The 15,649-nt window shown below is 39.1% G+C and overlaps 1 protein-coding gene across 1 annotated transcript in view; it reads right to left on the reverse strand.

Annotated features, from left to right (window-relative positions):
* The window catches only part of RABGAP1L (RAB GTPase activating protein 1 like), a 920,113-nt gene that overhangs the window by 281,854 nt on the left and 622,610 nt on the right, over positions 1 to 15,649 (reverse strand). The window contains exon 17 of the mRNA XM_007947094.2: positions 8,196 to 8,237. Within this exon, the coding sequence (XP_007945285.1) occupies positions 8,196 to 8,237 (42 nt within the window). The remainder of the gene's footprint in view (positions 1 to 8,195; positions 8,238 to 15,649) is intronic.

Raw genomic sequence — 15,649 nt, forward strand, 5'->3', positions numbered from 1 at the left:
GATTGGTTTTTCCATATCCTTAAAGAATGTTGATGGGATCTAGATTGGGATTGTACTGAATGTATAGATTGCTTTGGGTAGAACTGATATTTTCACAATGTTCAATCTTTCTATCCATGAACATGGTATGTTCTTCCATTCATGTAGATCTCTTATGGCTTCTTGAAATAGTCTTGTATACTTTTCTTTGTACAGGTCTTTTGTGTCCCTGTAAGATTTATTCCCAAGTATTTCTTTTTTGGTAGCTATTGTAAATGATAGGTGCTTTGGTAGCTTAGTGCCTAAGGCACTTGACTGCTAACCAGAAGGTTGGCGGTTCAAACCAACCAGCCACTCCTTGGAAGGAAGATGGGGCAAATCTACTTCCATAGTGATACTGCCTCAGAAACCCAAGGAAGGGTTGCTATGAGTCGGGTCCAACTTGACAGCAAGTAACAACAATAACATTGTAAATGGTATTGATTCCTTTTTTCTTTTTCAGCAATCTCTTTACTGGTGTAGAGGAATCCAATTGATTTTTGTATGGTGATCTTGTATCCTGCCACTATGCTAAATCTCTTAATTAGTTCCAGTAGATTTTTTACTGAGTCTCTTGGGTTTTCTAGGTATAGGATCATATCATCAGCAAACAGGGATAGTTTGACTTCTTCCTTACCAACGTGGTTGCCTTTGATTTCCCTTTCTTACCTTATTGCCCTGGCTAGGACTTCCAATACATTGTTGAATGGAAGTGGTGATAGAGGGCATCCTTGTCTGGTTCCTGTTTGCAAGGGGAATGGTTTCAGTCTCTCACCATGGAGAATAATGGTGGCTGTTGTTTTGTATATATACCCTTCATTATGTTGAGGAATGTCCCTTCTATTCCTATTTTGCTGAGTGTTTTGATCAGGAATGGGTGTTATATTTTATCAAATCCATCCACTGATACGATCATGTGGTTCTTTTCCTTTGTTTTATTTATGTGGTGGATGACGTTGATTGTCTTTCTAATGTTGAACCATCCTTGAATATCTGCTATGAACCCTACCTGGTCGTAATGAATTATTTTCTTGATATGCTGTTGGAGGCTATTGGCTAGGATTTTGTTGAAGACTTCTGCATCTATATTCATGAAGGATACTGGTCCCTAGTATTCCTCTTGAGTGATCTCTTTGCCTGGTTTTGGTATCAAGGTTATGCTTGTGTCATAAAATGACTTTGGGAGGATTCCATCCTTTTCTCTGTTTTGGAATAGTTTGAGTAGGATTGGTGTCAGTTCTTCTCTGAATGTTTGGTAGAATTCTCCATTGAAACCGTCCGGGCCAGAACTATTTTTTGTTGGTAATTTTTTTACAACCTGTTCAATTTCTTTTGTTATGGATCTGTCAGTTTTTCCACATCAGTCTGTGTTAGTTTAGGTAAGTAGTATGCTTCTATTAATCTGTCCATTTCTTCCAGATTTTCAAATTTGTTGGAATACAGTTCTTCATAATATCCTGATATTATCCTTTTTATTTCAGTTGGTTCTACTGTGATGTCACCCATTTAATTTCTTATTCATGTTATTTGTTTTTTCTCCTTCTTTTCCTTTGTTAAATTTGCCAGTAAATCAATTTTACTAATCTTTTCAAAAAATCAACTTTTAGTCTTCTTGATTTTTTCTGTTATCTTTCTATTTTCTGTTTCATTGATTTCTGCTCTAATCTTTATTTCCTTTATTTTGGTGACTGTAGGCTTTTCTTGCTGTTTTGTTTTTTTAATTGTTGGAGATGTTGGTTTAAAGTGTTGATTTTTGGCTCTTTCTTCTTTTTTGATGATTTCATTTATTGCTATACATTGGCCTCTGATCACTGCTTTTGCTGTGTCCCAAAGATTTTGGTATGTTATGTTTTCATTCTCGTTTGATTCAAGGAATTTTTTCATTTCATTTTTTATTTCTTCTATTACCCAGTCGTTCTTAAGGAGGATGTTGTCCAGTTTCCTTATGTTTGCTCTTTTTCTGTTGATCTTTCTATTGTTGATTTCTAATTTGATAGCCTTGTGATCTGAGAAGATGCTTTGCAGTATTTCAATGTTTTTAAATTTATTAAGGCTTGCTTTATGGTCTAACCTATGGTCTATCCTGGAGAATGTTCCATGTGCACTGGAAAAGAATGCATATTGAGCTGTTGTTGGGTGAAGTGCTCTGTAGATGTCTATAAGGTCAAGTTGGTAGACTGTACTGTTTAGCTCTTCTGTGTCTTTGTTGAGTTTCTTTCCAGTTGTTCTATCTTTCATTGGCAGTGATGTATTAAAGCCTCCTACTATGACTGCAGAGTCATCTATTTGTCTTCGCAATTCTGTTAAAGCCTGATTTATGTATTTTTGGGCTCTTTCATTGGGTCCATAGATATTTATTATGTCTTCTTATTCGACTGATCCTTTAATCATTATATAATGTACTTCCTTGTTTCTTATGGTGGTTTTTGTTTAAAACTGATTTTATCAGAAATTAGTATTGCCACTCCTGCTCTTTTTTGATCACCATTTGCTTGATATCTTTTTCCAACCTTTGATTTTTAGTCTATTTTTGTTTTTCTCTTTAAGGTGTGTCTCCTGTAGACAGCATATTGATGGGTTATGTTTTCTCATCTAGTCTGCAACTCTCCATCTCTTGAGTGTTGCATTTAACCCACTGCCATTCAGTGTAATTATCAACAAGTATAAATTGGTTGCTATCATTTTGTTATGTTTTTTCATGGTGTTCCTGGCTTCTTTGTTCCATATAATTTTCTGGGCCAAGCTCATTATGTTTGTGAATCATGTTATCATTTCCTTTGTTGCTAATGTTTTAGTATTTGCTAAATATTTGTGCTTGTCCTTTTTTTTTTTTTATTGTGATATGAAGGTTTATCATTTTTCTTTGAGGTTACCTTGTGATTTATAATTTTCTCTCCAAGTTTAGAACAATCCATCATTCTATCTTGCTACTCTCTTGACTCCTTCACCATTTAGAAATTCTGTAACTACACTATATTTCACCTCTTTTTTGATTTGTAGTTTTCCTCATTTGCCAATTGATGTGTCTGGTTCCATGTTTACAATCTTGTAAGCTTATTTTACTTTGGGTACTTTCATAGCTGTATTGGTTTCTGGGTTATGTCATCTTGTATATTAATGGTCCATTGTTGTTTACTTATTATTGGTTCTCTGTTCAAAGGACTCCCTCTAGTATCTCTTGTAAGGTTGGTCTGGTTTTAACAAATTCCCTTAGTTTCTGCTTAGCTAGGAAATCTCCTAATTTCACCCATCATATTTGAGGGATAGTTTTGCTGGGTATATAATTCTTGGTTGGAAAATTTTCTCTTTCACGGTTTTATATATACCATCCAATTGCCTTCTTGCTTGAATGGTTTCTGCTGATAAATCAGGGCTTATTCTTATTGTCTTTTGTAGGTAACTTTTCATTTTTTCTGTGCACCTTTCAGGATTCTTTGTCTTAAGACAATGTCTTACTGATTTTCTTTTGTGGTCTTTCCTGTTTGAAGTTCACTGGACTTCCTGAGTGGATTTATTCTCATCTTTCATCATGTCATGGAAGTTCTCTTCCAACAAATCTTGGACAATTTTTTCATTGGTTTTCTTTTTCTCTTCCTGTTCTGAACTCCGATTACATGTGGGTTATTCCTTTTGTATCCCACATGAACCTTCCAAAAACAAATACCAAACTCACTGCTGTCGAGTCGGATCTGACTCATAGCAACCCCTCCTTGGGATTCTGAGGTGGTATTTCTATGGAAGTAGATTGCCCAACCTTCCTTCTGAGGACTGGCTGGTGGGTTTGAACCACCAGCCTTCTGGTTAGCAGTCAAATACCTTAAGCAGCATGCCACCAGAGCTCCCACATGAAAAAAGCTCCCTTTCTTCATTTTGTTTTGATCTTTTTTTCTGATTGATCCCTTTCCAAAGAAGTATTCAGGTATTTGTCTTCGATCTCATTAATTCTGTCTTTCACTGATTCCATTCTACTCTTTTGACCTTTCAATGTGTTATCTATTTTTGAAACTTCAATATTAATCTTCTGGATTTCTATCTGTAGATTTTGTATCATTTCTAAATTTTCATTTATTTTGTCATTTTGTTCTTGTATTTTCTTCTGAAATTCTTCTAGGGTTTTGTCTGTGTTTTCCTTAATTTTGTCAGCATTTTCCTTGATCTGTCTCTCAATCCTCTGAAGGTACCTAAATATAATTCTTTTGAATTCCTTATCAAGGAGTTCTAATGCTGTTGCTTCTTCAGGGATGTGTCCAGGGTCTGTATCCTGCTCCCTTGTTTCTACCATTTTATCTCGCTTCTTTGTGTGGACTATGATGGCCTGTTGTCTCTGAGATGTTGTGATATTGTTGTATTTAGATCTCTGTCAACTCTTTGTGAAGAGCAGTTAAGGGTGAGTCAGCTCTTCCTGGTGGTCATTTATTATTGGCCAGTTGGTAGAGAAGGAAGTGGTGGCTCTCACTCAGTAAGTGGAGCTGCAGGACATGCGGGTGTGGTTGCATCATATGGGCACGGTTGCTGTCTCCCACTCGGTTAGACAAAAACAATGATTGAAAAACTATCAAAAATGTAAAAGCAAGAAGACAAAAAACACATCGCATAAACACACAGGAACAATCACCAAGAAAAAAAAGAAAAAGAACAAATGAACAACAACAACAACAACAAAAAAAAACCCTGCAATATCTAGGGAGAAGGCAATAAGAGAAAAAAGGTAGCGTAGGAGAATAATGAGAAAAAAAAGTGGGAAAAATGCAAAAAGGAACACAAGGAATGGGGTTAACTATGAGAAAGAAAAAAATGGGAACCAGGAACAGGGAAGAGAGAAAAAGCTGGAAACTAGAACCTTTCCAGTTGTTCATGCCTATATATTCTTGCAGTTCTCAGCAAGTGGAGCCTATTAGGTGCCTGGAATCTGAGAGAATGCTGCACTTTAAATATCCAAAATGGCTGAACTGCTTGTAAACATTCAAAATGGCTGTGTCCTCCAGACAGAAAAAGGCCACAGCTCAGACCGTCTTCCTCTTCACTGCTTTTACTTTTATTCACCACCCACCAGTGCAGTCCTCTGTGCAGCCCCTGGCTAGCAGGGCCAATTTTTAGGTTAATTCTTAGGTCCTAACACCACTTGGCAAGATCCAAGCTGTCTGTATGGTCAGGGTCACTGACAGACCGCAGTTTCGTATGTCTCTGTTTTTGGTGTTTTCATGCAAGTTCTTCTACTAGTTGGAGTTCAGTCCACTTCTGTATCCTTCCTTTCAAACCTCTGGGCTCCAGGATTATATTCTGTATCTGTGTTAATTGGTTCCCCTTTTCTTTGTTGAAGAGAGGCTGTGTAGTTTGTCTGCCTATTCCACCACCTTACTGGAACCCCGTGAATTTTAACTATTCTCTTAAATTTGTTATTTTTATATAAACAAATCCCATAATCATTGTTAACATAGTAACTGTTAACTGTGAATAGCAGTTAAGGGTGAGTCAAGCTCTTCTTGGTGGTCATTTATCATTGGCCAGCTGGTAGAGAAGGAAGTGGTGGCTTTCACTTAAGTGGAGCTGCAGGACATGTAGGTGTGGTTGCGTTGTATGGGCACAGTTGCTGTCTCCCACTCAGTTAGACAAATAACTGTCATCAAGTTGATTCTGACTCATGGTGACCCTATGTGTACACATTCTTGTAACTTGCATACTAGATTAGAAGTTAGCCACTATCATATGTATTTGGCATATTGTTTTTCCAGATGGGGCCAACCAGATCAATAAAGGTATACTTCAATTTAGTCCTCATATTCTATAGGGATCAGCTTCATGACTCATATTAGAAAGGAATTATAAATATAGGCCAGTAGTTAATGAGGAAAAGGAGCCCTGGTGGTGCAGTGCTTAAGTGCTTGGCTGCTAACTAAAATGTTGGCAGTTAGAATTCATCCACCACCCTGCAGGAGAAAGACATGGCAGTCTGCTTCCATAAAGATGTATAGCCTTCAATGCTCTATGTAGCATTTCTACTCTATCCTATAGAGTTGCTATGACTTGGAATCAGCTAGACAGCACAACAACAATGCTGATGAGATAGCTCTCTTTTTTATCTTCTGTAACTAGTAAAATGCTCCAAGATGATGTTTAGAAGATGTTCATGTATTGCTAGAGAAGGTACAAAAAGTCTTTCTGTCCAATGACCATAGAATGTCCTCTGCACAGGCCAGGTCTGGGTTAATATGGCTAAAAATAAATGAAAACAATACAAACACACCAATATGTCAACCAGAAAGATAATTAACTAGAAGTATAAATTATTAGAAAGAAAAGTCTGGTGATCTACTTCTGAAAAAGAAAAAAAATATCAGCCATTGAAAACGTTATGAAGCTCAATTCTATTCTGACACAAGATCGTTACGAGTTGGAATCAACTTGATGAAAATTAGTTTCATTGGTTTGGATAGAGTATGAAGTGGACACATGTATAGTACAGGTCTGATAACCTGAGGGGCCATCTAGATAACTCAAAAGACAAACTAAGCAAGCATCTGCTAGGGCAGCAGCAAAGAATGAGAAAGCCATTTTGGGAAAGATATAATCTTACCAAAACAAAAAAACAAAAAACTTTAGATACGATAAGAAAACCAGAACTTTGTTGAACTTCCTTGCATTTTATGGTTTTGTGTTGATTTTAGTCTAATTTATATAATATTTGACTCTCAGAAACCCAAGGAGGGGTTGCTATGAGTTGGATCTGCCTCAACGGCAGTGAGTTTGAGTTAGTACTTAGGGATTCTAAAAGTCTTATTCCAGCCCTGCTCAGAAGGCAATTTGGAAAGTTTCTGATTTTGATTTGCTTTAATGACAAGGGAAAAAAAATTAGAAGTTAGACATCCATGATTTCATTGAATGATATGAGCAAATACCTTTGTTATCTTATTGAAACTAAAATATTTTCCTAATTTCTAAAATAACTTTGGCATAAGATTTGTTCATTTGTAAATACACAAAAAATTAATTTACAATGTAAAGTGTATCTTATAAACTTCACAAGAACCAAAGGTTGAGCAGAACAAGAAATGAGGAGCAGTAACCCAATTCTTGAGTTGCATAGAGTCCATACTATTTTATGCCTTTGTTTTGAATCAGGTCATGTTAATGGTTAAGTGTTGAGGCCCTCCTGTGATATTAAGTCATTATCTTTTAGGGGGTTAGGAAGAATGATGGAGGAATCTAGAAACACATTCTGAGTTCCCTTGGAAATAACAACAGTAATCATAATAATGACAGCTAACATTTACTGGTAATAAAATGTTGTAAACATTACATTAAGTACTTTTATATATCATCTTATTTAATTCTTATGACAACTTCATAAATTAGTTTCTAGTATTATTTCAAAATTCAGCTTGTGAGTAGTTGGGGTAATTTGCCCAAGGTCATATACTAGGGCTCAAATTAGAAACAAAATTGAGTCTGGTGTCTGCAATTTTAACAACCATGTTATACTGAGAAAAGGATGAGCCTGCATCTTTTTATAAAGAAAGTAATTATCGCCTTCAATAACAGAATGTCATCTTTGACTGAAGGGCAAAAACTGGCTGAGCTATTTTCATTGACTCCGCAGCAAATGTCTTGCTGTTACCACAGTGTTCAAGCTGCATTGATATGTTGATATAAAATCCAACAAGGTAATTATAATTGAATTCTAAAGTGTCTTATAAATTTTCAGCTATCGGGGAAAGAACTGAAAATTGAAATGTGCCACTTTCTTTTTCAGTCAGTATATTAGAGAAGCTTTTTAATAATTAAATTATATGTTAGGTACCTCCAGGGATGTTATTATGGTAGGAAGTATTCTAAGAAACAAGCTGGCATCATCTAGACAGAAAATAGGCTTTAGCTTTTTCTCTTATAATATCCAACCCTATAAATGAAAACAACTTCAAATGCTATCGAAAGGGGGGCTATGATACCAACATTAAATTAATCATAAGAAAAACTAACAAATCCCAAATAAGCAACAAATAATGGGTGAGGTGAAAAGGATCACAGTTTCTCAGAGAAGTTGTGTGGGGTGGTGTGTGTGTATGTGTGTGTTCAGGAACTTGAAGCCAAAACAGTCAAATGTTGCACACTGAATTTGTTCATCCCCAAGAGAAGAGAGGTAAGAGGGGTTTGGTGGCTTAAAATAAAGACAGACTTACCTTTAGGAGAGCCAAGGCTACATGAAAGATTATGTTCAAACCCTGAAATAGAAAAACAAAGTAAAAATTAATACTGATACTCTATCACAGTTTTATTAAGTACTTAACCAAGACATCCATACATCTTTAATAAAATCCCTAACCATTTTCATTTTCACATACAACAATAATTAAACCATGAGCTTTTAAAAAAGAAGTATTTTCCTTCTGTGAGAGGTTTATTTCAAATTTCTGGTGCTATTTAATTAACGTTCAGATAAAATTGTTTTTCCATTATTTTCTTTTAATTCATTTCTGGATTATTTCTATGTGTCTAGGAGCTTTGGTGACGTAGTGCCTAAGGCCTTTGACTGCTAACCAGAAGGCTGGTAGTTCAAACCCACCAGCCACTCCTCGGAAGGAAGGTTGGGCAATCTACTTCCATAGTGATACTGCCTCGGAAACCCAAGGAGGGGTCACTATGAGTCGGATCTGAATCCACAACAGTGAGTTTGTTTTTTTTTTTTGGTTTTAAGGCATGTGAAAGTTAAGATTCTTGCTCAAGATGGGCAGGGTGACATAGAAGTCTAGAACTGTTAAATGAAACTCCTAACTCCTAGTCTAACATCTGGGTGATGAGGTTAAATTGCCAGTGGCAGACAAAACAAACCAGACAAAAAACAATGCTGCTGGTAAATGGGACAGATTGTGTAAAGGGAGGTGGTAGCATCACACTCCATTTCCACTACATTTTTATTTTTTCCCCTTGTGGTCTCTTTGTGTAAGTGCTTGCTTTCAAGTATTATTTGTATAACTAGAGATGGTAATTAGGGGCTATCTGCCAGACTTCCTTGTTCTTTCTTTCTCCTCCTTTCTCTCTTTCTTGTCAGAAACAGAATGTCAGATCCCAATACCAAATTTCTATAGAAAACCAGAGCAATATTTCTTTAGAAATTTAAAAAAAAAAATCAAACTGCTTCTTGAGAAGCCATGTTGTTGTTGTTGTTGTTATGTGCCGTCGAGTCGGCCCCGACTCATAGCGACCCCTCCCTGGGTTTCCAAGGCAGTATCACTACGGAAGTAGGATTGCCCAACCTTCCTTCCGAGGAGTGGCTGGTGGGTTGGTGGGTTGAGAAGCCATACTGGAGCTGAATTTTTAATGCTTGGTTCAGCTCAATGATTCTAGAGATATCAAGATATTAAATTCAAGAGATGAGGAATCCTTGTTAACATAATCAGAAATAAGGTCACTATGTTGTTGTTGTTATATGCCGTGGAGTCAGAACCGACTCATAGTGACCCCTCCTTGGGTTTCCGAAGCAGTATCACTATGGAAGTAGATTGCCCAACTTTCCTTCCAAAAGGTCACTATAGAATGTGCTGTTTACTTGTTCTCCAAGTCATCATCATGAGAAGAAAGATTTTTCAAGCATGAGTTGACATCTCCTGTAAGTCCAAGGTCTATTCAATGTGCCATCTTTCATCTTAGTCACAAATATAATCTTTGCTTTATGGAGCAAATGTACTATATAAAGAACTTCTAATAAAGCATGTTTCTGTCTCCAAAATCAGAAGTAAAGATAAGGACTAGATACTCAGAGCATATTCCTGTTGCAATTTGCTATTGCAACTTTTCATATTCAGCTACCAAAAATATGACATAATGGTGGAAGGGTGAATTATAAGAAAAAAAAAATTTTTGTTTTGGTTAGAAGTTTTGGGCTTAGTCAACTAATTATTTAAAAATCCAAAAGCTATAGGAAATAATTAGAGTTAGACCAGAAGGCAAAAAACAGACTGACATAGTTCATCACTACAACAAGTAGTGATCTTAGACTAGCATTTTAAAACTGATATAAATATATACATATACACACACACATATATATACATATATACATGTTCCATGTACTACCTTTGCCAGTTCAACATGGATCCTAGATAGTTTTGATCACAATCTCCCAATTAGGAAAATAGAAAGAAGACCGTAAATTTGGGTCTTCACCCACTACCTGCTGCCCACTACTGCCAAAACTTGCAGGCCAAGAGAAAAAAGATGAGCTGCCCTGCCCCCCACTCATGCTATCCCACTCCACTTGTTAGGCTTTGCTTCTAGGTAATAGTGAATTCTCAAAACCTTAATGTCTATCAACTTGCCATTGAGATTAAGTCTACCATGTCTCTAGTTGTTTTTTCCTGTGTGGTAGTTAAGGTTATATGTCAACTTGGCTGGGCCTGGTTGAGTGGCTGGGCAGCTGGATGCAGTTATTCCCCATGATAGGACTGGTAATCAACTCCATGGTGGAATCTACTGGAGCAGATGAGTAGCTGCCTTAGGAATCAGTCTGCTTCCACTGTATATGGAGAAGTTCTGAGAAAGGTCTCTGCAGCTTTTGGCACCCTGGAATCCTGCATGTAGCCAAGTCTTCATTCAGCAGAGTCATTCAAGTCCAGAGACTTGAATGTAATGGACTCGAATTTGTCTTGCTGTGTGATTTGATAATTTTGGGACTGTGCCATTTTACTTGTAGACCTTAGGCTTGTCAGCCTCAGCAGTTAACGCTGCCTGAGTGGAGAGAAGCCTCCAATTCCAGTGGGCCTGAAGCAAAAGGCAGAGCTGAAGCTCAAGGTCAAGGGGCTTTCACCCAGCCTCTAGAGCTGGTACTCTGAACTCAGACTTCTAGTGTCTAAAACTGTAAGAGAATATATCCCTGTTTGTTAAAGCAGCTGAGTAGCTGCCTTAGGGATGTAGTCTGCTTCCAGCATATATAGGGAAGTTTTGAGAAGGTCTCTGCATGTAGCCAAATTTTCATTCAGCAGCCTGCAATGTTTCCTGCCATCTTGGGACTGTCTCTGGACTTTAAGTAGTGGCCTGTTGTGTTGTTTGGTAATATTGGGATTCTGCCATTTTATTTGTTGGCCTTGGCCTTGTGAGCTTCAGCACCCAGCAGCTGCATAAGTGAAGAGATGCCACCAGCTCCAATGGGTCAGGAGTAAGAGGCAGAGCTGAAACCCAAGGTCAAGGGGCCTTCACCCAGCCCCTAGGGCTGATACACTGAACTTAGACTTCTAGCCTCCTAAAGATCATTTACATCAGCTAAACTAAACTGTAAGAGAATAAACTCCTGTTTGTTAAAGCATCCTCCCACCTGTGGTATTTCTGTCAGCGTGGCATGAAATAACCAAAACATCCAGTCACTTTGCAAAAGGTAAAGCCCTCTTCTTTCTTATCCTCTAATCCTCATAATACTCTGGTCCATTTCCTAAAACACTTTCTTTCTCATTCATCCTTTCCTTCCCAGATTCTTTCACTGAACTTTGTGGAACTTTGTTGTGGAACTATTTTGAGGTGTACTCCATACTGAAGGCTACAAGTCTTCGTTCTTCACCAGTGCTTCAATTCTTCATTTTCAGCAAGCAAGGCTGTGTCATCTGCATATCGCAAGTTGTTAATGAGTCTTCCTCCAATCCTGATGCTGCATTCTTCTTCTTATAGTCCAGCTTCTCCAATTATTTGTTCAGCAAACAGATTGAAAAGTATGGTGAAAGGATACAACACTGACACACACTTTTCCTCTTTTTAAAACCATGTAGTATCCCCTTGTTCAGGTTCTGCATGACCACAATGTAGTATTCTGTCTCCAACCCTAGCTTGGCCCCAGACTGACCTCAGCCCTGGCCCAGCTAGCAGTGGCCAAGGTGTTAATGCTAAACGTGGTGGTGCTGGTGCTAGAGAACCTGAACCTTTTCCAAAGCCCTTCTTGGTTTGAGATCAGCTTCTAATACAACCTGGAGTGGAAGATCATTTACATTGGCTTAGCTAAGAGTGGGAAGTGTGATCTGGTCACCTCTGTCTCAGCAGGGAGACATGTTTGTCTTTCAAGTCAAAGTATCCAATTCATGTCTCATCCCTGAGACTGATGTTGTGGGATGACTATGGCATTCATCACCTGCACCTAACATGGAGAGGAGTTCATCCACATGTGCTATTATGTCAACAACTAGCATCCCAACCCTAAAGTGCAGGAGAAACCTGCCCCTGAAGCTAGAGATTTCTCAGCTTCAAAGGAACATCTTGGCTTTCAACTCTTGGGTGACCTGTTTCCACATCAACTGGGACAACAACACAGACAGGGTGGAAGCCATTGACAACTAGGACCTTTCCCTGAGCAGTGGCCTTCCCTCAGCTATACTATGAGAGCCCTGAGCCTTCCTGGCTGGCCTCCTCCCTGAGAACTCCATTGACTGCATCTGTGGTAGTTAAATTTGTATGTCAACTTGGTTGGGCTTGGTTGAGTGGCTGGGCAGCTGGTGGTAGTTATTCCCCATGATGAGACTGGTAAGCAACTCCATGGTGGGATCTACCATAAGCAGATAAGTAGCTGCCTTTGGGATGTAGTCTGCTTCCTGTATGTAAGGAGAAGCCTTGGGGATAGTCTCCAGCATATGGCATGCTTGGACCCTGCATGTAGCCATGTTGTTGTTCAGCAGCCTGCCATGCTCTGCCTATGTTGGGACTTTCAATGGCCTGCTGTGTGGGTTGGTAACATTGGGAATGTGCCATTTTATTTGTTGATCTTGGGATTGTTAGCCTCAGCAGCTAGTAGCTGCCTGAGTGAAAAGATGCCTCTAGCTTCAGTGGGCCGGGAGCAAGAAGCAGAGCTGAAGCCCAAGGTCGAGGGGCTTTCACCCAGCTCCTAGAGCCTGGCACTTTGAACTTGACTCAAAACCTCCAAACTGTAAGAGAAAAAACTCCTATTTGTTCAAGCATCCCATCTGTGGTATATTCCTGTCAGAGTGGCACTAGGTAACCAGAACAGCATCTAACTGTGGAAACTCAAGCCCTGGCTTGGATCTGTTGAAACCAGTCTCCTGACACATCTGGAAGGAGCACACAGGCCTCCCAGAGAGCCATGAGGGCCTTTTGGAGGACTTTGGGGCTGTCACATACATAGAACTGGTCAGACTGGGCCCCAAGGAAAGAAGACAAGTCATCTCACATCTATTCCACAGGCCTGTAAGAAGCAGGTACTCAGTTCTTCATACTTTCTAACTGTGCCCTTCCTTTCTCTTTTCCATACACACATACATAAATTCATCTGGAGGCCACTGTGCTCCCTTGAGTACCACTGACCCAAAGATGCTTCCTACAGGCCTCCTTGGCCTGCCTTGAGGCTTTCATGGTCAATGCCTGGCAAAGCTCTGCCACTCCTTCCCCTTCCCAAACATCTGAACAGATTCAGATTTCTGGATTTCTAGAGTCACAGGCAAGGAATCCTGGTTAGAAAGTGGACTTAATTATACTTTCTGTCCTCCCAGGAAGATTTTTTAGCTCTTTTCAACCTAGTCTACTGCTGTACAGTCAAATTCAACTCATAGCAACCCTGCCTTGGGTGTTCGAGTTGGTATCTCTTTGGAAGTAGTTTGTCCAGTCTTCCTTCCAAGGAGTGGCTGGAGGGTTTGAACCATCAGCCTTCTGGTTAACAGTCAAATGCCTTAGGCACTATGCCACCAGAGCTCCCTTTCAACCTAGTAGCCCCTGGAAAATGCTGCTCCCAAAGATCAAAGGTGTGATCAGCAGGTGCCTCTCCTCTCAGTCACAGCTACCTTCCTGTTATCTTGTAACTAGACTTTACATTCCCTAGAGACTTTAATGGTAGGGAAGTGGCATGTTGGAGGGATCTGCTGTTCTCTGGCTGTCCTGGTGTCAGCATCATTGTCCATCCACCTGTGGCAGCATTGATCTGCTCTCTGCCAAGACCACACACTCTCCTGGGTCACATTGAATGTGGGCAAGTGAAGCTGTCAGGAGCCTGAAAATCTTGCTCCTCAGAACCCCACTCCAACCCCCATCCCCCATCCCCTCACTGCTATGTGGGTGCTGTTGTGATTGCAGTTTGTATATTAAAGGATTTTTATATTAAAAATGTTTGATTGCTCTAAAAATAAAAAAAAAGCATTTCATTGAAAAAAAATATATAACTTAGAGGTGAAGCAATTGATTAAGTAATAGTCACCTTTAAAGTTTAGTTCCATCCATGGTTATAAGCTCCATTTGCTTACTGTGTGGAGCCCCTGTCCTCCCCAGAACAAATGCTTGTACCACCTGCATTGGAAGTCTTAGTTTCTTCTTTTAGGTGTTGAACTTGAGCTTTTCTAAAAATGTCTAAATAATGCCAGAGGACTAAAGACCTCTTAGGTTGTTCCTAAATCGCAGGTAGCTTGACACTGAAGGCCACTTGAATCATCTTGAATCTCACAGGTTGCCTGGAGAAGAACTACATTCATCCCCCAGTCCTGCAGCTTTGGCCAGAGGACCAAAGTAGGTGAGACCAAGTCTGGCTATTCTTGCTTCCAAGGAGCATTCCAGCTGCACTTCTTCCAGGACAGATTTGTTGTTGAGTATTCTTTCCCAACATCACAACTCAAAAGTATCAACTCTTTTTTGTTCTTCCTTATTCATTGTTCAGCTTTCACATGCATATGAGATTATTGAAAATATCGTGGCTTGGGTTAGGTGCACCTTAGTGTTCAAAGTGACATCTTTGCTCTTCAACACTTTAAAGAAGTCTTTTGCAGCAGATTTTCCCAGTGCAATATCACATGTGATTTCTTGACTCCTGCCTCCATGGGTGTTGATTGTGGATCCATATAACATGAAGTTTTGACAACTTCAAACTTTTCTCCATTTATCATGAAGCTGCTTATTGGTCCAGTTATGAAGATTTTAATTTTATTTATGCTGAGGCGTAATCCATTCTGCAGGCTGTAGTCTTTAATCTGCATCACTAAGTGCTTCAAATCATCTTCACTTTCAGCAACTAAGGTTGTGTTGTCTGTATATCATACATTGTTAATAAGTCTTCCTCCAATCCTGTTGCTCCATTTTTCTTCATAGAGTCCAGCTTCTCAGAGTATACAGATTGAATAAGTATGGTGAAATGGTACAACTGTGATGCACACCCTTCTTGATTTTAAACCATGTAGAAAACTCTTGTTCTGTTTGAACAACAGCCTTCTGGTCTATGTATAGGTTCCTCATGAGCACAATTTATTGTTCTGGAATTCTCATTCTTCTCAATGTTATCCATAGTTTGTTATGATCCACAGAGTATAATGCTTTTGCATAGTCAATAAAACACAAGTAAACATCTTTCTGGTATTCTTTGCTTTTAGCCAAGATCCATCTGACATCAGCAATGTTTTCCCTCATTCCACATCCTCTTCTGAATCCAGCTTGAATTTTTGAAAGTTGCCTGTCAGTATGCTGCTGTGATCATTTTTGAATTATACTAGTGTGATAGTTGAAGATCTGTCAACTTGGCTGGACTTCACTTGTGAGTGGTGGTTCTCATGATGGATCACATGACTGCGTCCTAAGCGGCCGGTCAGTCTAGGGGGAGTTTCCCCAGGGGTGTGGCCTACCTGTAACACTATCCCAGGAACAAACTGGAAAAAACAGCATTCCAGATATA

Source organism: Orycteropus afer, unplaced genomic scaffold (genome assembly GCF_000298275.1).
Source record: "Orycteropus afer afer isolate SDZICR_OR568_19922 unplaced genomic scaffold, OryAfe1.0 scaffold00175, whole genome shotgun sequence".
NCBI classification, from domain to species: Eukaryota; Metazoa; Chordata; class Mammalia; order Tubulidentata; family Orycteropodidae; genus Orycteropus; species Orycteropus afer.